At 43.7% G+C, this 23012-nt stretch overlaps 1 protein-coding gene across 1 annotated transcript in view; it reads left to right on the plus strand.

Annotated features, from left to right (window-relative positions):
- Positions 1–20383, plus strand: part of crebbpa (CREB binding protein a) — a 62482-nt gene extending 42099 nt beyond the window's left edge. The window contains exons 11-29 of the mRNA XM_039796625.1: positions 2157–2360; positions 2698–3012; positions 3327–3506; positions 5373–5547; positions 5979–6097; positions 6259–6498; positions 6813–6901; positions 7934–8014; positions 8358–8414; positions 10926–11003; positions 11105–11172; positions 11613–11763; positions 13723–13869; positions 13965–14078; positions 14240–14405; positions 14711–14878; positions 15283–15444; positions 16180–16461; positions 16803–20383. Coding sequence (XP_039652559.1) covers positions 2157–2360; positions 2698–3012; positions 3327–3506; positions 5373–5547; positions 5979–6097; positions 6259–6498; positions 6813–6901; positions 7934–8014; positions 8358–8414; positions 10926–11003; positions 11105–11172; positions 11613–11763; positions 13723–13869; positions 13965–14078; positions 14240–14405; positions 14711–14878; positions 15283–15444; positions 16180–16461; positions 16803–19109 — 5103 coding nt within the window. The 3' untranslated portion in view covers positions 19110–20383. The remainder of the gene's footprint in view (positions 1–2156; positions 2361–2697; positions 3013–3326; positions 3507–5372; positions 5548–5978; positions 6098–6258; positions 6499–6812; positions 6902–7933; positions 8015–8357; positions 8415–10925; positions 11004–11104; positions 11173–11612; positions 11764–13722; positions 13870–13964; positions 14079–14239; positions 14406–14710; positions 14879–15282; positions 15445–16179; positions 16462–16802) is intronic.
- The last annotated feature ends 2629 nt before the right edge of the window (positions 20384–23012 follow it).

Genomic DNA, 23012 nt, shown 5'->3' on the forward strand with positions numbered 1-23012 from the left:
TATTATACCAACATTTGCAGCATCCTGAGCCTTTTTGGAAAGGTTACTAGGACAACTCAGCCCAGAGTAATTTTATTCTCTCCGAAATAAGTTTCCTTTTTATTTTTAAAGAACTATACAAAAAAAGCAACTTTCACTGTCTCTCGCAACTTCATTGCAACAAAAATACAAAAGGCATTGCAACTTTTATCGCATTTTTTTTTTACAAAAGCTCCCGCAAAATCTGGCATTTTGGGCCACAACAATCTCAAAAAAGGCCATGAAATCCTGGAGGGACTGTTTAATGCTAGGTTACTGAGAGATGAGTCAATATTTTTTCTGTTCATTAAACATGTAGGCCTACAATTACTGTCAGTTATGATTGACCAAACACAATTTTGCCATGGTCTCGCAGGCTTTTTTTTCACATCACTTTTTATTTGCCTATATTAATAAAATATGTATTAATAATACAAAATAATGAAGCTATTCAAAATATGCAAGTGCACTTTCTTTTATAAATTTGAATTACGGAAAAAGTGGCTGGTAAAAAGCCACTGTGGCTGGTGGGCAAACACCCTGGAGGTCAAATATGGGCCATTTTACGAAAATGTATGGCTAATTGCAAATTTTGTCCGACTGTGTGTCGGAGTTCAGCGGCCGGTGCTACCTGGTTTGCTGCCTTGCTGCCCGGCCTGTCCTCCTTCACAGAACCCGGCCCGCTGTGAGCTAGATGGATCTCCTTCACGGTTACTGGACTACCAAATGCCGAGGCCCTGACTGAGCTCTAGGGCCTGCAGCTTGCTGCTCTCCCTCCCCTCTTCCTGCTAAATGGCGTGTGTGTGTGTGTGTGTGTGTGTGTGTGTGTGTGTGTGTGTGTGTGTGTGTGTGTGTGTGTGTGTGTGTGTGTGTGTGTGTGTGTGTGTGTGTTTGAGAGAGAGCGCGCGGTCAGCGAGCTTGTTACGCTCGCAATCTCTTACCACAGGTTCCAGTTAATCTTATAATGGATAGGTGTGTTGAGTTCTTTAAACCAGCGATTGGGGAAATAAACGCCTCTTGTCCACGAGCCTCCTCCGAACGAGACCTCTGAAATTCAGAAAAATGCATCGTCATTGGCGTGACGAAATTCAAAGTGTAAATATACTCTAGTTATGCCGGAAGTGTAGTTAGCTAGCTGTGATCTTTACCCATAGGATTGAAGGGAATCGGAAACAAGTGTTACCTACCTTAGGGTAGCTGTGATATACATGCCGTGACAAAATTCAAACCGTAAATATAAGATAGTTATGCCGGCAGCTGGCAGCCGGCCAGCTCCGTGGAACCCGGAGCCCCGGTAGTCCAGTAACCCAGAAACGGTGAATTTGCCGTTTGTGGAGCTCCTGAAGTCCAACACGTCTTACCAAATTTGCAATTAGCCATCAATTTTCGTAAAACGGCCCATATTTATTTCAACTGAATTTAATAACGAAATAGCAGACAATGTATAAAATATGTCTGAAATATGAGATCTGCTGTCTCGTCTCCAATGTAAGTGTATGTGGTTCGCTCAACCACTCAGCGCACAGCTCCTCTAAATATTCATGAGCATACTATATTTGGAAGAAAAGCTCTTGTTCTAAATAGGGCCATATTCACAGGGTAGTTAAGGGCCCATAGAATAGCACTCGGGCCATTTTCAGCCCAACCAATGTTACATACTCTATTAGGAGACCTTAAGGAACAGTGTGAAATACCCTATATAATCATTCTATCTCGACTTTAATATTTTAAATCATATATGAAAAAACATAGTCATTCAGTCAGGATTTTACCGGCTTTTCTGGACGACCTAAATTAGATGTGGTGAAATATGCAGGGCACTTTAAAGAAAGCACTAACCTGTTCTTTTATAACAAAAACAAGAATTGATTGCTCTTGTTATTATTTCAGCAATATAGACACTAGCTGGAAGACTGTGAAAGAGACGGAAATCTAGACGAGTGCCACCCACTAAAAAAAAATCTCTGCTACGAGCACATTCATACAGTCTTATTGTAGATGGAAGAAATTCATTGTAAACCATTACTGCATTATTATAGAGCTGGAATGCCACTAATGTGATTGATCTTTGCCATGGCTCGTGCTTCTGGTTTGGTCAGTGGAGACTCATAGTAACATCAGCTTTTCCTGCCTTGTAGATGGGTATGTCTCCCTCCAGGATGCCCCAGGCCCAGGGCATGATGGCCGGACATGGTGGTGGTAACATGGTAGGCCAGACGGCCAGCCAGGGACAGTTTCTGCCTCAGACCCAGTTTCCTCCAGGATCAACTGCTGGTGCTGCAACGGGTGCCATGAATGTCACTGGCATGGGCCAGCCCCCTGCCCAGGCTGCCGTCACCCAGGTGAGACATGAAGAGAGATGAGGGGTGTGGAGCTGTAGCAAATCAAGTCGGATAACTGATTTGGTTTGGCTGTTTTCTGGGATGCTCTCCTTAGCGTTGCTACATATGTGTGCTAATTCCACCCAGCTGCTGCGGAACTAAAACTCAAACTACTTCCACCGATCATACTACACACTAATTTTTCTTAAATTGTTCTCGTACCTGTCACAAGATGCTCTCTAAATTCAAATTGTGTGTTGTGTTTGTCTGGTTGACTTTGTGACTGTACGTATGTCTGCTAATCTTGTGTGTGTATGCGTATGTTCGCCTGCCCTTTTGTGTGTGTCCTTCTCTCCAGCAGCAGCAGCAGAGCGCTAACCTCCCCATCAATGCACTTGGCCCCTCGCTGGGCCCTCAGCTAGCCTCCTCCCAAACCCCCTTGCACACCACGCCTCCGCCTGCTGCCTCCTCCGCCTCCACGGCTGGGGGGGCCACTAACCTGCCGCATCCCCAGCCCTCCAGCCGCAGCTCCACCCCCACCCTCCCTGGCCCTGTCCCTGCCCGGGGTGCCACCCCACCCCGCCCCACCCAGCCCCAATCCCAGGCGGAGCTCCCTGCAGCAGCACAGACGCAGCCCCCGCCGCAGCCCCTGCCTCAGCCCCCTACCACGCCGGTGAGACTGACGCCCTCAGCATGCCCTCCATTCTGACCCCCTCCCTGCAAATTCCCATCCCTCTGACTGCCATGTACCAACCAGTCTCATCCACGTCCACCTTTCTGTCTAACATCTTCAACACAGTTTGAAGCATCCATCACAATGGGAATGTTACATCTTTCAACTTAAGGGAGCAATGAAATAACCATGGGAGGTGTTCATCTGTGTCGTGATTTCAGCCCTGCATGTATAACCGCAATTGAGCTGTTGCCAATACCTCATATTCGTTTTCTCTGTCTCTGCCTCTATTTCCCCCCCTCCCTGTGTTTCAGCTGTCTCAACCAGGGGCGAGTCTGGATAACCGGGTGCCCACGCCGGCCTCAGCTGCCAGCGCTGACTTGCACTCGCAGCATATCGGAGCAGACCTGCCTGTCCAGGAGGTCAAAGCAGAGGCACACCATGACCAACAAGAGTTTGAGGCTGCTGGCGGCAAAACTGAGCCCAAGATGGAGGTGGGTTGAAGCGATATGTTCAAATACACGTCGACTGATTGGTCTGTCTATTCGTTACTTCGTGCAGCTTTTAACCAATTTGTGCATTCTCTCTCCAATGATTTGTTCTGCCCTACATTTGTTGGCAAAAATAAAGTTTAAATAAAGCTTTATGTGGATAGCTGAACTGCATCTTAATTTTGCATGATCAATCTATATATTTGTTCATCAATTCATATATTTTATCATTTGCCGTTAATCCCTGTAAATAACAAATAAATAAATGTGTGATATTTGAAGTCCTCGATTTTGTCATTGTTAACAACATAATTCTTACTCCATTACCAAAGTGTTAAATGGATCTAAACAATAAGTAGACTTGAACCTGAACAAGGCCAGAGGCAAATTATCTTTTCATCTGTGGACATTCTAACAGGAGTATCACAATCTGCCGGTTTTTGTTACGGTCGAAAAAGAAAGTTGAGTTGGAATGAATTTTGTGATTTTGAGTAGGGATGCTATGATACATCAGATCTGCTTTGTCCCTAACACAGACCTTTTTAAGCAGGTCGGGTATAAGCTATGGCTACATTAAATACATTTTAATTGTCAATGTCCTTACAAAGTTGCTCCTCTTGCTGTTTGCTGGTAGTTTTCTCCTGATATTGTTTGCGAACTTCATTGCGATTCTTTATATATGAGTGATCGAATTGGTGATGTTGAAGGATTTGACACAGGATCCTTCTTGCGTTACTTTGACCTTACAAGTATTGCAGAATGCTTTTTTCACTGTGAAAAACCTCCAGACCATACACCAGCACCGCCCTGACACACACAACGCGGCTAGATGGAAATAATTAACGGTCCAGTTTTGCTGTGTGTGTGTGTGTGTGTGTGTGTGTGTGTGTGTGTGTGTGTGTGTGTGTGTGTGTGTGTGTGTGTGTGTCTATCTATCTATCGTATGTATATGTGTAATATAATGTATGTATATGTGTAATATAAACTAACATCGGCAGATAACGATATGAATGCATGTTTATCAAAAGGTGAAGATTTAACTTTGATTAAAATACTGCCTAATTTAATACATTTAGTGGCATTAATGCTGCTTTGTACCATGTTGAAAAACGAATAACCGTGGGTTGTTGCATTCCTTTTGTCACACAATACTACGAGTCGGAGAAAAGATGGATTTTTGTAACATTTTTAGTAACATTTAAGATTCTATTCACCCAGTAATTTACATATTACACAAATATATTTCACAGTTTGATACATGAAAATTACGTTTTGATTAACGTTAATGTTAGGCTACTGCTCTGCTTTCAACTCGGCTTAAAGCTATTGTTGTCATATAGCAACCGAGCGTCTCTAGCCAATTTCAGCTGCACAAGCTACAAAATAACTAATCAGGCGGTATTTAACTCATAAGACCGTAGCGACATGCCTATAGGTAGCAGTATACAGCGCTATGTGTACGACTTCATTTGGTTACGACAAAAGTGCTTAAAATTGTAGAAAACCACAATGTTTACTACGTGTGATGCACGACGTAGCCATCTTTGAAAGTCGGGGTCCTCGGAGTTCAGACGACTTGACAAGTCGTATAAACGACCTCGGTGGCGTTCTTTTTGCAACTTCCGGTTCGTAACTCCGGAAAACGACTTGTAGATCGACTTCGGTGGACAAAAAGAACGCACCATTAAACTTCTCAGTCGCCCACAAACTCACACCTCAAGTAACCACAAGCAAAACATGTTTTCATGCAGAAAATCAAGGTTTTACATATGAGAGATAAATTCTCTCATCAGTCATCCAACTCTTTATAGTGTCAAGTTTTAAAACATGACTTGTTGTGGTATGAGTCATTTTACTTTTTGTCTGTAGACTGAGAAAGACTTTGCTTCAGCGGTGGTGGTGAAGAAGGAGGAGCCAGAGGAAAAGCCGGAGCCAATGGAGGTGGAGGAGAAAAAGCCAGAAATGAAGGCAGAACCAAAAGAAGAGGAAGAGGGTGGAGCCAACGGCACAACCTCCTCATCCCCCTCTCAGTCACGGAGGAAAAGTAAGTCTAATTCCAAGGGATGATTAAAATCTTTGTGGAGTCTGTGACTGATCCACTCAGTAAGCAAAGAGGGTTTTTGTCATTGCCACTAATGTTAATACACCCAATATTCGCCAACTGTGAGAAAGTGATGACTTATGAGTTTCATTTAAACTTATTATGACAAAAGTTGTAGTCTGGCACTGACTCTGAACAATGTCCAGACTCTAGAAAGCCTTCTTTGATCTTGGCTGCATTTTACACAAATACTGAATGGGTTGTGCACCTGCTGTTAGAATATACCTGACAAGTCATGAGACCCATTTGAAGGCCATATAATGTAATGTTTCAGTTTTTTTTTTCCTCTACAGTAAACCCTGCTTTTCCCCCATATTTTCTTTTTCGTTGTTACTTACACATACCTTTCCTTTTCCGTTCTTATTTTTGTTCAGTCTTTAAGCCCGAGGAGTTGCGCCAGGCTCTGATGCCGACTTTGGAGTCTCTCTACAGGCAGGACCCCGAGTCGCTGCCCTTCAGACAACCAGTAGACCCTATGCTTCTGGGTATCCCTGTATGTAGCACACATGCACGTAACCTTTTGAAATGATAAAGTGTTGCTCCTGGGATGTTGTTAATAGTTTGGTTGAGGTGGATGCACATACTGTGATTTAGCTGCACTATTTTAGCTCTTTTGTCTGTAACAATACAACTTTTTATCTGTCCATCCACCAGGACTACTTTGACATTGTTAAGAACCCAATAGACCTGTCCACAATAAAGCGCAAGCTTGACACGGGCCAATACCAAGAGCCCTGGCAATACGTTGACGATGTCTGGCTGATGTTCAACAACGCCTGGCTCTACAACCGCAAGACATCCCGTGTCTACAAGTACTGCTCCAAGCTGGCCGAGGTTTTTGAGTCGGAGATTGACCCTGTCATGCAGGGCCTGGGATACTGCTGCGGCAGGAAGGTGAGATGAAGGCTGAAGACTGCCAAATTACTAAAAATCCAATGTTTACTTCCTCTTTCACTATTGAGCTTTGTTTGGGAAAACACACAAAAACTTTTGACTCAGTAGGATGAGAAAGCATTTTACTTTTCACCATGCGATTGTGAATATTTTAGTGCTTGGTCCTCATCGCCCAGCACTAAGATGAGGCAAATTTAGATGCCAAAGAGTAAAATTCAAATAATAACTCTGGCTGATACCTTTTCTACTCCTGAGGCAAAGGATGTGTTTAAAGTTTTTTTTCACCACCTGTGTCATCTTGCTTGTGTCTGCAGTACGAGTTTTCCCCTCAAACCCTCTGTTGCTATGGAAAGCAGCTCTGCACCATACCTACTGGAGGCACATATTACAGTTACCAGAACAGGTGTGTGTGTGTGTGTGTGTGTGTGTGTGTGTGTGTGTGTGTGTGTGTGTGTGTGTGTGTGTGTGTGTGTGTGTGTGTGTGTGTGTGTGTGTGTGTGTGTGTGCGCATTATTGTGCGTTTGTCCATGTATAGCTTTGCAGTTATGGATGTCTGTAAACTCAACTATGTAGCAGGTAAAAAATAATATTGCACTAATTGGAATTTGAATCTCACTGAACCGTCTCATGCGTGTTACACATTTGCATGCACAGTTGTTCATCAAGTGTTTTGATGGGCAATAAATGCAGCCATTTGAACTGTATTACCCACCCCCTGCAGCCTGGGATCTGTTCCTCTGTAGCTCTAGAGGGACCGCTGTAATTCAGGCAGTCGTGTCATCCTGACTGCTTTGGCTTTAATGGCTCTGCCTCCAGGTCCTGGCACGGCGTGAGACTACAAAATGGTTTTGCTCACAACATTTATTATCAGCCAAGTTCCAGTGTTGCACATACAGGGAAACACGCTGAGGACTAAACCCAAAAGAGCGTCAGACACAGAGCAACAGAGCGGTGTGTTGATTGTGTTTTGCTCAGCATCTATCGAGGGACTGAGTGAATTCAGTGTTGCGGCCCCGCTCCTGTATGACAGATGAAAATATATCGCGTTGGCCACAAACGGCATTGCCGATCAGTACACTTTCCTCTCAGTTAAAAGCAAGCAGATGACTGCATGTTCCGTAAAAGTATAAATTATTAAATTATTTGCGGCCCCTGCTGTATAAGCGGGGTAACTGCAGCCCTTTTTCACACTTAAACTGGGCACTTTGAGAGTGGAGCAGCACAGAAGCAGTAGTGATACAGCACAGCCTGACAGACAGCGTGAGGCTCCTGCAGCGCAGGCCATTTACACTCTCAATGGGAGCTCAGGGATTCCTCACTCTGTTATAAAACATAAAAGACAAGTGTTATTTTGTGCACTATTGGATTGGACACACAATAGCTGAATACTAAATGAGTGTTGAATGTGCTGAATGTTAAATGTGTATTTTTGCAGGTACCATTTCTGTGAGAAGTGCTTCAACGAGATCCAGGGGGAGAGTGTGACGTTAGGAGATGATCCTGCACAGCCACAGACGTAAGTAAACTGCCTATTGATAAACCCACTATTAAAAACATTTAAAAAAAATATTGGTCCTCATTCACTACTATTGCTTCAATTTCTTGAAACGTTAAATTATTTTGCTTTCTTGCTTTGGGGGCCATACGTTTCTCTTAGAACTACTAACACAACAACAACTTTGCCACTTTCTCCACGATACGCTCCTCGGCAAATGTATTCTTAAAGAATTCTTATCGTGGCCCCCCCCCATAGGCTCAGCCAGCAATAAGAAACACAGAAATGGAGAAATACAAGTGTTTTTGTGTGCGTCTTGTTTTTCTCACTATCTCTTCTCCCCTTCTTTTTTTTGACACTTCAGGATGATTTCAAAAGACCAGTTCGAACGGAAGAAGAACGATGTACTTGACCCTGAACCGTAAGTAGACCCAAACCCCACTCCGTCTCAGAGGGAAGGACTAAAACTGACAGAGAAGCATGTTCTTTTTCAGAAGTTAGTCTCATATGTGTTGAACAATCATTTTACTGCTTATTCCCACTTACGTGTTCCTGATTTAAAAAAAGTTATATTCTGGCTTTGTTTTTGTGCTCTCTGATCAATTATTTAAGCTTCAGTGAGGCCTGAGGGCAACTCAGCAGCGCCACCTGCTGAGTGGAACTCTGTCAAAACTCCCTATCCAATGATGTTTTTCCATCGGAGAACGCAGGCTCTTAGTTCTTTGATATGCAGCGATTGCCTTTCACATTGTGGCTTAGTGTATAATAGGATGTCATCCCTAGGGGTGGGCGATATATATCGTTTACATTAATATCGTCATTGTTGTGTTAACGATGTGCAAATTAACATTATCGAGTATTTAAATTACTTGGAAAAAAACACTTCAAAACACGCATTGGAACCGATTGGAACGCTACACATTCACTCATGTCAACAAAGATGGCGGCGCGCGATTGTGCAGCGGTTGCTAGCTCTCCTGTCGGTGTATATTTATACAAGTACAGCCACACTGAACTAATCAATACAGGACTATGATACAGCACAGCCGTTACGAGAGCCTTCCAGGCGGCTCATAACATCCCGGAGGACATGGCCAGACCGGCCGCTCCAGGTTGTTGTCGGCGCTAGCACGCCGAGCTAGCTACCGGTAGGATAAGAAAATAATTCCAGAGGCGGAGCGGAGGACTGCATTTTTGTGCACAATGAATGGAGTACCGACCGCAGGATCGTTGCCCAGCACGTCTCACCTTACCTGGAGCCCTGTCGGTAATATACAGGCCATTTTATTTACTACGAAAACAGCACACTGCAGTCTACGTAGCCCCTGATGCTAACGTTAGCACAAGTTTGGCTCACTGCTAACCATAGTGAACAAACTGCAGCGCAATCACCTGGAAGAGACTTTAACAAGGTGTCCTTAAAGTCTGTACTCTCCAGCTTTTTTCCAGCATGTAGATTGTGCTACTAGAGGGAAGAACACACTAGACCATGTATACTCTAACATCAAGAAAGCATACAGAACTGCTCCTCTCCCTCACCTGGGCCAGTCAGATCACATAAACTAATCCTGATCCCAGCATAAATCCCGGTCAGAAGGACTATACAGCCAAGTAGAAGGACTATCAAAACCTGGCCTGACACTGCCCTGTCTCATCTCCAGGACTGCTTCCAATAAGGACATGGTTGTGTGCAATATGTTACAGAACAGAGCCCTTTATTATTATGATTTAATCTTGCTTGTATGCTGCACAATTTACATTACAGCAGAGGTGAACAACTGAATGTGTACTCAGAGTTCAATGTTCCTACACTAGTTCAATTAGTATAGTATTAGTATTTTGTCTTTGAATTGTTTTTACTTGAATACTTAAATTTAAAGAATTATTTTAAAGAAAATAAATAAGAACTGTTTTCATTCAACATTGTGCCCATTATCATCATCAGTGATTAAGTAACTCAGACTTTTAAAAACACATTTTTAAAGGATATAGTCTAATTATCGTTATCGTCAAAATCTGAAAAAATATCGAGATATTATATTTTGTCCATATCGCCCACCCCTAGTCATCCCACAAAGGCACAGTTGCATTTGTTGCTTGCTGTTAAGATATCAACACGTATACAAATGATGTCCATCAGGAACAGACAGTTTTGAGAATTGGTAGTGTTTGATCATTTTCAGTTGCATTAAAAAAAAACAATGCATCAGTCATCCATTTCAGAGCACATGTAGAAGTGCTACATTAACAGTTAACTGGCGAGTGCTGTTGACGTAGTAGTGCTAGTTTTTGCATTTTTACCATTTGGCCAACGCTCTTAATGTAGCAGAGTGACTCAGGTGGCGTTAAGTCTATATCCTTGACGTTCCACTTCCGGGATTGCTCCGTTGCAAACGGAAATTCCGTTCCGTCATTTAGGCCAGATATCCGTTGCCTTGGGCTTCCTTTGTGTTGGCATTTTAAACTCCGGTCGGTTCATGTACTATGGTTAACCTTTTCTCAGATCTCTGCAGGGTGAATCCAGACAGCTAGCCAGACTATCTGTCCAATCTGAGTTTTCTGTTGCATGACTAAAACAACTTTTGAACGTACACGTTTCACCAAAATATCTTGCGTCCCGAGGCTATTTTGCAGTGTCGCCGCGGCTTTTCCCAGTGCCTAGCACCGCCCATGACGATTGTGATTGGTTTAAAGAAATGTCAAGAAACCAGTGGCACGTTTTTGTCCCATCCTGGAAGGCTGTGTGGACTAGCCAGACCCTCCTCCGCAGCGCCGCGGTGGAGGAAGGTCTGGCGAAGTGAGACTAGGTAGCGTTAAATGTCTTCTTTAGCTTGAAAGGAGACATGTAACACAAAGATTTCTGTGGAGAGCTGTGATCTTTTTAGCCGATTTTCAAATGCAAATGTCTGACCGTATGCTTACTTTTCTTTAGGTTTGTTGAATGTAAAGATTGTGGAAGGAAGATGCACCAGATATGCGTCTTACACTACGAGGTCATTTGGCCATCTGGGTGAGATGTCAGCTTGTACTTTTAGTAGATTTACATAATTATTTTTGCATATTTTGTCTGTTAATTGTAACAAAGTCTAACATCGCTCTTTCTCTTTCCAGATTCATCTGTGACAATTGTTTAAAGAAGAGTGCAAAAACACGGAAGGAAAACAAGTTCTCTGCAAAACGTTAGTTCAATTCTCTACATTTGAGTTTTAGATATCAGGTCCTTGAATCAGCTTTCGTTGTGATGTCTCGTGCAGTGTTCAAAATGTCAACAGATTATTGCAGTTTTGTCTCACAAGCACTGAAGACAGAAGATAATATAAACCACCTCCACATGCACATGGGCTGCATATGTCTGTTTCTGTAGCTTTCCTGCAGTGGCAGCCTTGATTTTTATTTTTTTTTTTTTTTTTTTTTTTACGTGGCCTTGTGGTCTCATGGATATTTTTCTTTGGTGTTTGTAGCCCTGAAGAACAATACTGACCTTTTATGGAATGTGGTGCTAACCGATTTTGCAGGTTCTTTAAGTACCCGAGGTGTAACCCCTGTTTTTCTTTTATCCTGGAAAGTTAAAAGAATTGCCATTTTTCAAAGATTTCTCTTGTATGTTTGTACACTGAAGGGCTGCAATCGACACGATTGGGAATGTACATAGAGGACCGTGTGAATAAATACTTGAAGAGACAGAACCACCCAGAGGCCGGAGAGGTGTTTGTGCGAGTGGTGGCAAGCTCCGACAAAACGGTGGAAGTTAAACCAGGCATGAAAGCCAGGTGAGAGCATCACTGACAGGAAGACCGCAGAACTGGGTGTATGTAATGTATGCTTTGGTATGTTAACCCCTTAGCATTCGCCTCCTTTTTCGAGACTGATGGGGGACAGGGCATGTTTAGAGGGTTGTTGCAGGTCAACCGTAGATTCCACATAGAAGGGGTATACAGAATTTGAAAGCGGGGAGCCTGGGGATTCATTTGCCATGCTAAGCACTGTCAAGTTTTTCTAGTCATAAATCAGAAATAAATATGAATTAATTAAATTGTACATTGTGATATGAGTATGTGAAGGCCATTCTCATGCTCACTTATGTCGCAGAAGTTGTTGCAGCAGTTTTTGGGTTGATAGCATTTGTTACACAGATTTGGCGATTTTTAACCTATAAAAAATAGAGAAGAACAAAAATCGATGTTGTGATTTGGTATCAAAAACCTTTGACATTTGGAGATTACTGCAAGAATTGCATTTTTTTGGCGATTGGATGGGGAGTACTGTTCTGGAAACTGCTCCAAAAACCTCCTTATGGTCAGTATACCTAGGAAAGCCATACATCCTCCTAATGCCCTACGTTTCTAGTTTGTGGTTGTAAAGTTGCATGAGGCTGTGATTATCTTAGAGCTCACAGCAGGTCATTTTATACAGTGACACAAGTTTCAGAAAATGGTCTCACTATATTTAAATGGCTGCTGTGGGGACTACAATCACAAATTGAATTCACAAGAGTCTCATCTTCCTAGTCATAACCAATTTCTGCAACTCCAAGACCCCAGTATGCGAAAATATTCAAGTAAACCATTTTAGAATAGGTGAAAATACTACATGAGAAAAACGGCATGGTTTTGCCCCAAACTGCATTGGATTAGCATATAGTGGGCATTTCTGTAAAGGGGAGACTTGTGGGTAACCATATAACCTAACCTTTCATTCTGATATCTTGAGGTGAGAGGAGAAGGCACCCGTGCTGGTTTTGCCCTCGCCAAAACTTAGCCTAACTTTGGAGCATTATTCAGCCACCTTACCGACAAGGTCGCATGACATAGTTCCATATGATAACAATATCTTCACTCTATCTTCAAATCTGAGCCTGCTACAGTCTCTGAAAGACAAAAAGTCGGCCAGGCCGGCCTAAACTAAATCAACCAAAATTGCCTTGATCAAATATATAAACAACCAAAGAGCAAACCGTCAAGATGAGGTTGTAGACAACCCCCACCCCTCCTCTGATTTGTAGATGCACTGGCACAGCTCATATTTGTCTGGAGCATATTTTATGTTTCTGCCAGACAAAGCTGAATGCCCTCTATAAAGCGTTTATGCCCACTCAAGAGGGATTGTGGAACCGGCATGTTTGACGAGATGGAGTGCACACCCTCTCTGACTAGCTCAGAAGTTTGTTCACGGTTTGATCACACACGATCAAAGTCTGCTTGTCCCATCCGCGCGGGGAGGAGGCCCTTGTCCAACAACCTGTTATCTTCAATTTGACGGATTTAAGGCCGTTTGCTTTTTATTGACTCAAGGCCACTTGACTTGAATTGTCCCATTATGATCTCGAGTATCGCTAAAAGCAGCGTCACACAAGGCAATTTCTTGGGCAGCTCTTGACTCTTCTTTCCTAGAAGCCTTTATAGTCACAATAAAATAAAAGGCTTTTTATACTGTTGATATGAAACATTTATGTACTGTATTATATTCTTATGGAACTATAGAATACCTTTTAAGATTTTAAGGTTGTAAGATGTTTTAGTGGCAACATACCTTTACACCCTGCGCAAATAAGAGAAACGGTCATATATAATTTACAGCTCGACAGTCTGCACCTTTGTGTTGAGTGTTGGGTTCGGAGCGGACCCTCCCAACGTTATGACATGTTTCAGCTAGCAATAACCCAGGACAGACTAGAGATCACGTTATGCTGTTTACGCATTTTAATATCTGATTTTCCTTGATTGCCACAGGTTTGTGGACACGGGTGAAATGCCCGAGACCTTTCCCTACAGAACCAAAGCACTTTTTGCCTTTGAGGAGATTGATGGCGTGGACGTGTGCTTCTTTGGCATGCACGTGCAGGAGTACGGCTCTGAGTGCGCATTCCCCAACACTAGGTATGTACTACTGTACTACATTGCAATAAAGGACTGGCGCTTCAGGTGCTTTGTATGCGGGAAATTGACCATTTCCCCTCTCTCTACCTCTGCAGACGGGTCTACATATCATACCTTGACAGTATTCACTTCTTCAGACCTCGGATTCTACGAACCGCAGTGTACCACGAGATCCTCATCGGCTATCTAGAATATGTCAAGAAACTTGGGTAAGCCTCGCTCTAATACTTGTTCTCCGCCTCCCCTCTTGAAAGATAGAGGGAAGAGTCTCTGGAGTGAACTTCGTGGTGGGATTTAGTTCTAAGGAAGCAGATGTCCTAACTTACATATTGTCTCTTTGGTCTTATTTCTGGTCTGTGTATACCTACAGGTATACCCAGGGCCACATCTGGGCATGTCCGCCGAGTGAAGGAGACGACTACATCTTCCACTGCCATCCTCCTGACCAGAAGATCCCCAAGCCTAAGAGGCTGCAGGAGTGGTACAGAAAGATGCTGGACAAGGCCTTTGCCGAGAGGATTCTGCATGACTACAAGGTAAAGAGACATTTTCTGACACAAGGCTTACAACTCAATATGCAGTCTGTAATATTTAGAAAAAAGGAAACATTTACATGTGCATGCAAAAAGTTGATTGATGTGTAAAGGGAGACTAGTGTTGTCTAGTTAGGTTTTGATTTGCAGTGATCCTGATCCCATTTCCTGGTAGAACAGGTAGAATGTAAATAGCTGGTCGTCTGAACACTTCTGCTACTTTGTCGGTATATACAGGCAAACACACTAAACATGTCAGAAACATCTTGAATAGCTTGAATCAATTGTGTTTTTCGTCCTCCTCTCAGGACATCTGCAAACAGGCGACCGAGGACCGTCTGACCAGCGCTAATGAGCTGCCGTACTTTGAAGGCGACTTCTGGCCCAACGTGCTGGAGGAGAGCATCAAGGAGCTGGAGCAGGAGGAGGAGGAGAGGAAGAAGGAGGAGAACACCGCTGCCTCTGAAACTCCCGAGGTGCGAACATTGTGTCATGGTTTGGTGATGTGGTAGTTATGGATATACAACTCTTGTACAAACAACTTTCCTAGTCATGTTTAATGGCCATTGACAGCCATTTTGCACTTCAAGCTTCTATAGATTAACATTCTTTCATATATCACTACTTTTTAAGCCTTGGAATATCATTAACACATTTTAAATAGAATTTGATGAATTTTAATGAGCTTTTAATTAGAAGTTGAATTAAGGAGATAACAAAGAGTAACACAGTGCAACTAAAGTACTCGTGGCATTTTGATGATACCGAATTCCTCACTGTTATGAGTACTAACTTGACGGTTAGAGATTATTAATTATTAATTAATTAATATGTAAAAATTGAATAAGCTTAGTTTTCTGTCATTGTATATCTCCCACAGGGTACACCAGGTGACAGCAAAAACGCTAAGAAGAAGAACAACAAGAAGACCAGTAAAAACAAGAGCAGCGTGAGCCGAGCCAATAAGAAGAAGCCTGGGATGCCGAATGTAGCCAATGATCTGTCCCAGAAGCTATACGCCACCATGGAGAAGCACAAAGAGGTCAGACTTGTTTAGTTATTTTTATTTTTCTATGATAAGCAGGCATTTAATGAACATTTGTGTGTTGGATAGTGAATAAAATGTATGTTGTTACTATTTGACTTAATGATACTTCCCCTCTAAATGTAGTAATTTAGAACGTAAATATGTTTTAAAGGTCCCATGACATGGTGCTCTTTGGATGCTTTTATATAGTCCTTAGTGGTCCCCTAATACTGTATCTGAAGTCTCTTTCCCGAAATTCAGCCTTGGTGCAGAATTACAGCCACTAGAGCCAGTCCCACAATGAGCTTTCCTTAGTATGTGCCATTTCTGTGTCTGGAGCTATTGAGGAGGAGAGGGGGATGGGGGGGGGGGGCAAGGTGGAGGGTGGGGGTGTGGCCTTGACCAACTGCCACTTTGCTCGTTTGAAAGCCATGATGTATCTCTCTCATGGGTGGGCCAAATTCTCTGGGTGGGCAAAGCAGAGAAAGGGGAGGTAACCTTGCTCCTTATGACCTCATAAGGAGCAAGATTCCAGATTGGCCCATCTGAGCTTTCATTTTCTCAAAGGTTTACACCTATCACCATTTCTAGCCACTGGGGGACCATAGGCAGGCTGGGAATGCATATTAATGTTAAAAAAACCTCCATAAAGTGAAATTTTCATGCCATGGGAAATTTTAATACCAGTTTCAGTTTTGCTTGTGCTTCTCGAATTCTCATTTCTGTGTGTTTTTTCTCTGTCTGCTGAAGGTGTTCTTTGTGATCCACCTCCACTCCGGTCCCATGGCCAACACCCTGCCGCCCATCGTTGACCCTGACCCCATGCTCTCCTGTGACCTGATGGATGGCCGCGATGCCTTCCTGACTCTGGCCAGGGACAAACACTGGGAGTTCAGCTCCCTCAGGAGGTGCAAGTGGAGCACCATGTGCATGCTGGTTGAGCTGCACAACCAGGGACAGGACCGCTTTGTCTACACTTGCAATGAGTGCAAACACCATGTGGAGACACGCTGGCACTGTACTGTGTGCGAGGTAAGTTACTACTATTAGTATGCTGTTGGGTTTTTACACTGGAATCACTCCTGTGTCTGAAACTGTAAGAATCACACAGTGTAAGAAAATAAAAATGAAAGTCTGTCTGTTTACTTTACAGACGAGGATAAATCTTAACTATATATATATATATGTATATATATATATATATATATATATATATATATATATATATATATATATATATATATATATATATGTGTGTGTGTACTAAATCAAATACTAATATTCTTAACAGCAGGAGTACATTTTTGAAACTTTTGACAGAACAATCTTTTAGACTTGATAATTATTTTGTCCCCATCTGCCCTTTTCTGCAGGACTTTGATCTGTGCATTAATTGCTATAACGTGAAGGGCCACGAGCACCAGATGGTGAAATGGGGCCTTGGCCTTGACGACGACAGCAACGGCCAGAGTGGAGAGGCCTCCAAGAGCCCACAGGAGAGCCGGCGCTTAAGTATCCAACGCTGCATCCAGTCCCTGGTCCACGCTTGTCAGTGTCGCAATGCCAACTGCTCTCTGCCGTCCTGCCAGAAGATGAAGCGAGTGGTGCAGCACACCAAGGGCTGCAAGCGCAAAACCAACGGGGGCTGCCCTGTATGCAAGCAACTTATCGCTTTGTGCTGTTACCACGCAAAGCACTGTCAGGAGAACAAGTGTCCTGTCCCGTTCTGCCTGAACATCAAGCACAAGCTTCGCCAGCAGCAGCTGCAGCACAGGCTCCAGCAGGCCCAGCTGATGAGGAGAAGAATGGCCACCATGCAAGGCAGAACCATGCCGCTACCGTCCCCACCGCCCTCAGCTGCTCCCAGCACTCCCACTTCTCATGCCCAGCCGAACACTCCTCAGACGCCCCAGCTGCCGCTCTCCAACCAGCCGCAGACCCCCAACTCAGCAGGCGTCATGTCCCCCTCTTTTCCCAACGCACCTCGCAATGGCCAGCCTCAAACACCAGTGTCCCAGGGCAAGCCCGGGCCCCAGGCTTCCCCCCTACACCAGCAGCAGTCGCCTCTCCCCCAGCCGCCCCAGCCACCTCAGCAGCTACAGCAGCAGCCTCCCCTTGCTGCAGTCAAGATGGCACGCCACATCGAGATGATGGCACAGGCCCAGCAGAACCAGCAGAACTACCGGGTCAACATGAACGGCTTACCCATGAACCCCCAGCAGCCACAGCAGCGTATGACCGGACCAATGCAGCCACCCATGCAGATGGTGCCAGGGCCCCGGGGACCACAGGTCATGCAACCGGGCATGCCCCAAGGTCAGTGGTCTGGAGCTGCAGGGCCGATGCTGGCAGCTCAGACTCAACAACCAGGCCTTGTCCCAGGCCAGACCCCACAGCAGGCCATGACCATGCAGCGAGCCATGATGGCCCCAGGGCAGCAACCTCAGCAGGGCCAGAGGCTGCTGATTCCACAGCAGCCTGGTGCCCGGCCACAAACACCCCAGAGACCTGGGGCTATTGCACCCAACGCCCTGCAGGACCTCCTCCGCACCCTCAAATCTCCCAGCTCGCCCCAGCAGCAGCAGCAAGTCCTCAACATCCTCAAATCAAACCCTCAGTTAATGGCCGCTTTCATCAAACAGCGAACAGCCAAGTACCATGCCAACCAGCCGCAGCAAGCAGGTCAGCAACCGCAACCCGGCATGCCAACAATGCAGGCCATGTCCATGCCAGGGGGCGCGGTGCAGAGGCCGGGGATGCCCCCACAGCAGCCTCAGCAGCCGCCTGTGCAGGGCATGGCTGCATTGGGGGCTCAAGGGCAGCTGATAAACGCAGCACACAACACCAACCCCCAGATCCAGGAGCTCTACCGTCGGCAGCTCTTAAGACAGCAGCAGCAGCAGCAGCAACAACAACAACAACAACAGCAACAGCAGCAGCAGCAGCAGCAACAGGGGGTGATGCCTCAGGGCCATCCTGGCCAGTTCCCTGCTCAGACGCAGGGTACAGCAGCAACGTACTCCCAGCTTCGCATGCAGCAGCAGCAGCAGCAGATAGCCATGCAGGCAGGTTCAGGAGCCACTGGAGGACCCATGGGCCAGCTCCCACCCATGGCTCAGATGGCCCAGCCCGGCATGGGGATGGACTCCACCAAGAACTTGCTGCATCAACGAATGCTCCAACAGCAGCAGCAACTTCCCCAGCAGCAGCAGGCCGTCCTCAAGCAGCAGATGGGCTCTCCTGCCCAGCCCAGCCCCATGAGCCCCCAGGCCCACCTGCTGGCCGGCCAGCCCCAGGGTGGAGCCCACCTCCCCGGCCAGCCCACACTAGCAAATGCCCTCAGCAACCAGGTCCGCTCCCCAGCGCCAGTCCAGTCCCCCTGTATGCCCTCGCAACAGCAGCCCCAGCAGCAGCGACCACATTCCAGTCCCTCGCCGCAGGTCCAGAACCAGCCCCAGCCCTCGCCGCAGCACCCACACCCACCCCACTCGGGTTCCCCCCACCCGGGACTCGGGGGCCCGCTGTCAGGGTCCATGGAGCAGGGACATTTGGGGACACCAGAACAAAGCGCCATGCTCCCGCAGCTTAACACGCCCAACAGAGGGGGGCTGAACAGTGACTTGGGGATGGTGGGAGATGCTACAGGGGACACTCTGGAGAAGTTTGTGGAAGGATTGTAGCATTTCTGCTTGGAACTAAAGAACACAATCTGTCTCCCAGAGACCCATCCTCCCACCTCTCTTCCTCCTAGTTTCCCCTCGGAGTCTTTATCCCATTAGAGGACTTTGTTTTGTTTTTTTGTACTGACATGTAAAAAGTTTCAACTGTTGTAAAAAGAAAAAAAGAAACTGGTTGAAAAAACAAAAATAAAAAAGTCAACACTTATAGGGAATGTAATTGTTTCCTAAAAGTTGATTCGTAAATGAAATTTAAATCACAAAGAATATATTTTTTGGTTGAGACCAAATGTGTTCAATACTCAATTTATTTTTGGTTTGTTTTTGGAATGGGTTCATGCCTTTTTCGTTCCTTTTTTTTTCTCAAAGAAAATGTACAATTGCATTATATTATTCATATCTTTTTATTTTGTACCTTTGGAAAAGAAACTTAAAGCATTTTGTGTTGAAACTGTAAAATAATTTGTGTGGGAATTGGGCCAGGTTTTCGTTCTCTTCTCAAGCTGTCATTCCTGGCTGTCATTGTAATCTAGTGTTGTACTGGTTGTACTATTACTCCAAGACGATGCGTTCAGGGACTGTTCCCCTCCTCTTTGTGTGTATGAAGAGCACTCAGTTGTATTGAAAATAGGAAATGGACTGCGGCAGTTGTGTATACACAGGCATGTATACAGAAACACATGAAGACACTGACACAAACCCTCACAGTCACTAAAGTAATTACAGCTCCGACTGGTTTCACAAACACAGACACCAAGGACCGCAACCTACATCTCTGTGGCCTGGAATTTGGAAAATCCGTCTTGCGGGTGTAGAACATTGTTGCTTTGACATTAAAAAGAATTTGTCATACATTTTTTGTCATACAAATGTTGTAAAGTGTAAAGAGTGTGAAAAAGAGACCAGCCCCCTAAGCTGAGGTGGAATGATCACCGGTTGTTTGTAGGCCACATCTCTGATGGCGCCCCATCCTCTACATTTTACACTAAGCTGTGTGCTATCTAGGGATGAAGGGCACATTTGAGATTCACCCTGAGGGAAAACTAAAGGTTATCAACCCTCATTCCTCTGTCACAAAAACTTGAATTGGGGGGGGGGGGGATTTACTTTTTCTCCTATTGTAAATCAAGTTATTAAGCAAAATACTATAAATATAAGGAAGAGAGAATGACATCACTGTATAAACTGGTTAAAAGACTCATTTCTTACTTATATACCATATTGTTAAATAAACTGTGCAGCAGAAGAACTCCAGTACTCTGTTGACTAAATAATGAGGCATCACTCCCGTGTACTACTTTTGTGTTAAGTTTTTTTTTTTTTAAGCTCAGCAGTGTTTGATTTTCCAGTCACTATTAATTTTGTATTTAAAAATAAGTGATAGTTGTCAAAAAAGTGACCGTATGACTGGTTGAAGCCCTGTCTGTTTGTTTTTTTGCCCTAAAATGACCTTTATTTTTAATGAAACTATTTCATTTTATATTCCTATAACTTTATTCTGCATCTGAATTTCTACAGATTGAAAACGTGGTGAGTTCACAATTCAGAAACTGAAAAAGGTTACTAGTAACCATTTTATTAGCAATGATGTGGTGGAGCTTAAACATCTTAACTGTTAACTCACTTTTATTTGATAGTCATCCACTTCTATTGGTGCTTCAGTAAAGTAGTAAAGGCCTATAACACAGTCAAGTCAGACCAACTGGCAGCAATGGAAAAACTGATACAGTAGGTTTAGTATCTTGAGCCTTTGAAAGTAATTATAATTGATTGGAAAACCTTCACTGATAATATGCTAAATTCTAAAAATGTCTACAATTTACAGTTATCAAAGCGTAAGGGGGAAAAAATAAGTTCAAGTCATATAATTCAGTCCTAACCTCAAATTTAAGTCAAAAGCCTTGCAAGGGTCTTGTAAGTGGGATAAAAGCACAGAACGTTTCTATAAAAGTACTGTTTTTATGAGAAAAGTACTGTTTTTAGGAGAAATATGTATTCCTCAAGTCCTGTCTGGATTTGAGGCTCATAAATACATTTAGACAATAGTTAAAGTAAGGATGGAAGCAGGATTGAAGTTCTTAGGTGTGTGTATCCAGGGACGGACTGGGGCTAAAAAAACAGCCTTGGACTTTCTCCCAAATAGGCCCGTCATCCGGCCATTCGCCCGTAGCCGTGCGCGACAGACCCTAGCCAGGATACCCTGATACTATGCCACAGTACTGTAGCCTATCAGACAAGGTATTCACAGCAAGTAACATCTCACTCAATGACGTAGGCCGACTCTTCTTCTTCAGTTTTATTTTTACACGTAGCATATAAGTAATTGTATTAGCGCCCACTGCTGTTGGCTGTTAATATCGCTTTAATAGACTTTTTTTTGTGCCGACGGCCGTCGGTTGGACGGCCGTTCTGGACTTTTCCAGAATGCACAAATTGTCAGTCCATCCCTGTGTGTATCTATATACTATAGCTGTATTAATCTCGGTTTAGTCAGACATTGCCAATACCCTAAAATTAGGAAATATAGAATTGAGATATTCGAATTAAGCAGAAATTATTTTATTCCTCAGAATAATGGCTCGTCTTTTCTCGGAGAACCTAATATTTACAACCCCTCAGATCATAAAGGGACTATAATTTAGTACTTTACAAAACATGTACAGGGTAAAAACAGAGCTGTGCATCAGGAAAAATATGGATTATTGTGGGTTAAATACACACTATGTGGCAGGTGCCTCAGTCACAAACATTTCTCACAGAAGCTAAAATATACATTGGGTTATGTGCCTGGAAGTAGTGTCATGAATTAACATGGTCCTATCGTCTCTAACGGCATTTATAAATGATTCTTCGAACAATGTCAGGGTTTTTATTTATTTTTATTTATTTATTTTATTAGTTTATTTGTCAGGGACCATGCACAGTTCAGGCCCTGTACCAGAGTTAGCTATACAGCTAATTGGGGGAATGCTGTTTTACAGCATTCCACCTATTGTTATTCTGTTCTTTATTATTCTTCGCTTTATTATTCCGTACGTTTTTTGGCTCTCTGTAACTTCTGCATACTTTCACCTATTTAAACCATTCAACTTTTCAAATGTTCAGCTATTTCAGCTAATGATGGGACTTCTTCAACTTTTTTCTAATTATTTATACTTTTTAAAATATTCAGCTTTTTAACACTTTTTTTTAACATTAAAGTCAATGAGAGAAGCCTTCAAATCCTTCCAAAATCCTCTTCCCCCTCCCAAAATTTTCAGCTCCTTTATACTTTCACCTACAGATGCCAAATAAACTTTAAAATGTTCACAAGATATTCAGCTATCCAAACTTATCTTTTCAGTTTGATACCCTTTTACAGTTTTTTTTAAAAGGTGTTTAAGTTTAGTGATCATTTCAGGAAATTTTATCGATTAAACAGAGTGTGTATTATGCGCGCTTGAGTGGATGATGTCATAGCTAGAGGTGAAGCTTCGAAAAATTATCTTTGTCCTTTCTTCTCAAATTGCTCTCACGCCCACAATCTCTACTTGGCATACACAATTTATACATCAAAACGTAGGTATTTTTGTCTAGTTTCAGAAAATCTGCTCAGTTTTGTGATACGCCTTTTACTTTTGGCTGGTTGAGCTTCCAAATGACAAGATCTCCATATCGTTCTCCATTGACTCCAATGATCAAACTCCTGGATATTTCCCAGCGAAACACTGAACAAACCACTTTTTGAAATCGCTGATATGACCACATTTTTACGTTTATCCATATACATTTTATACCGATACGTTCACAAAGGCCTTGTGGTGCTCAGGATCACGTCATTTGACAGATAGCAGTTATGGTTTTTCCACTGTGAGGCTTTGTTTGAGAGCTTGCTCTCAGTGTCTGAAGTGCTGCGGTGTGCTACAG

The sequence above is a fragment of the Perca fluviatilis genome, chromosome 1, assembly GCF_010015445.1.
Source record: "Perca fluviatilis chromosome 1, GENO_Pfluv_1.0, whole genome shotgun sequence".
NCBI classification, from domain to species: Eukaryota; Metazoa; Chordata; class Actinopteri; order Perciformes; family Percidae; genus Perca; species Perca fluviatilis.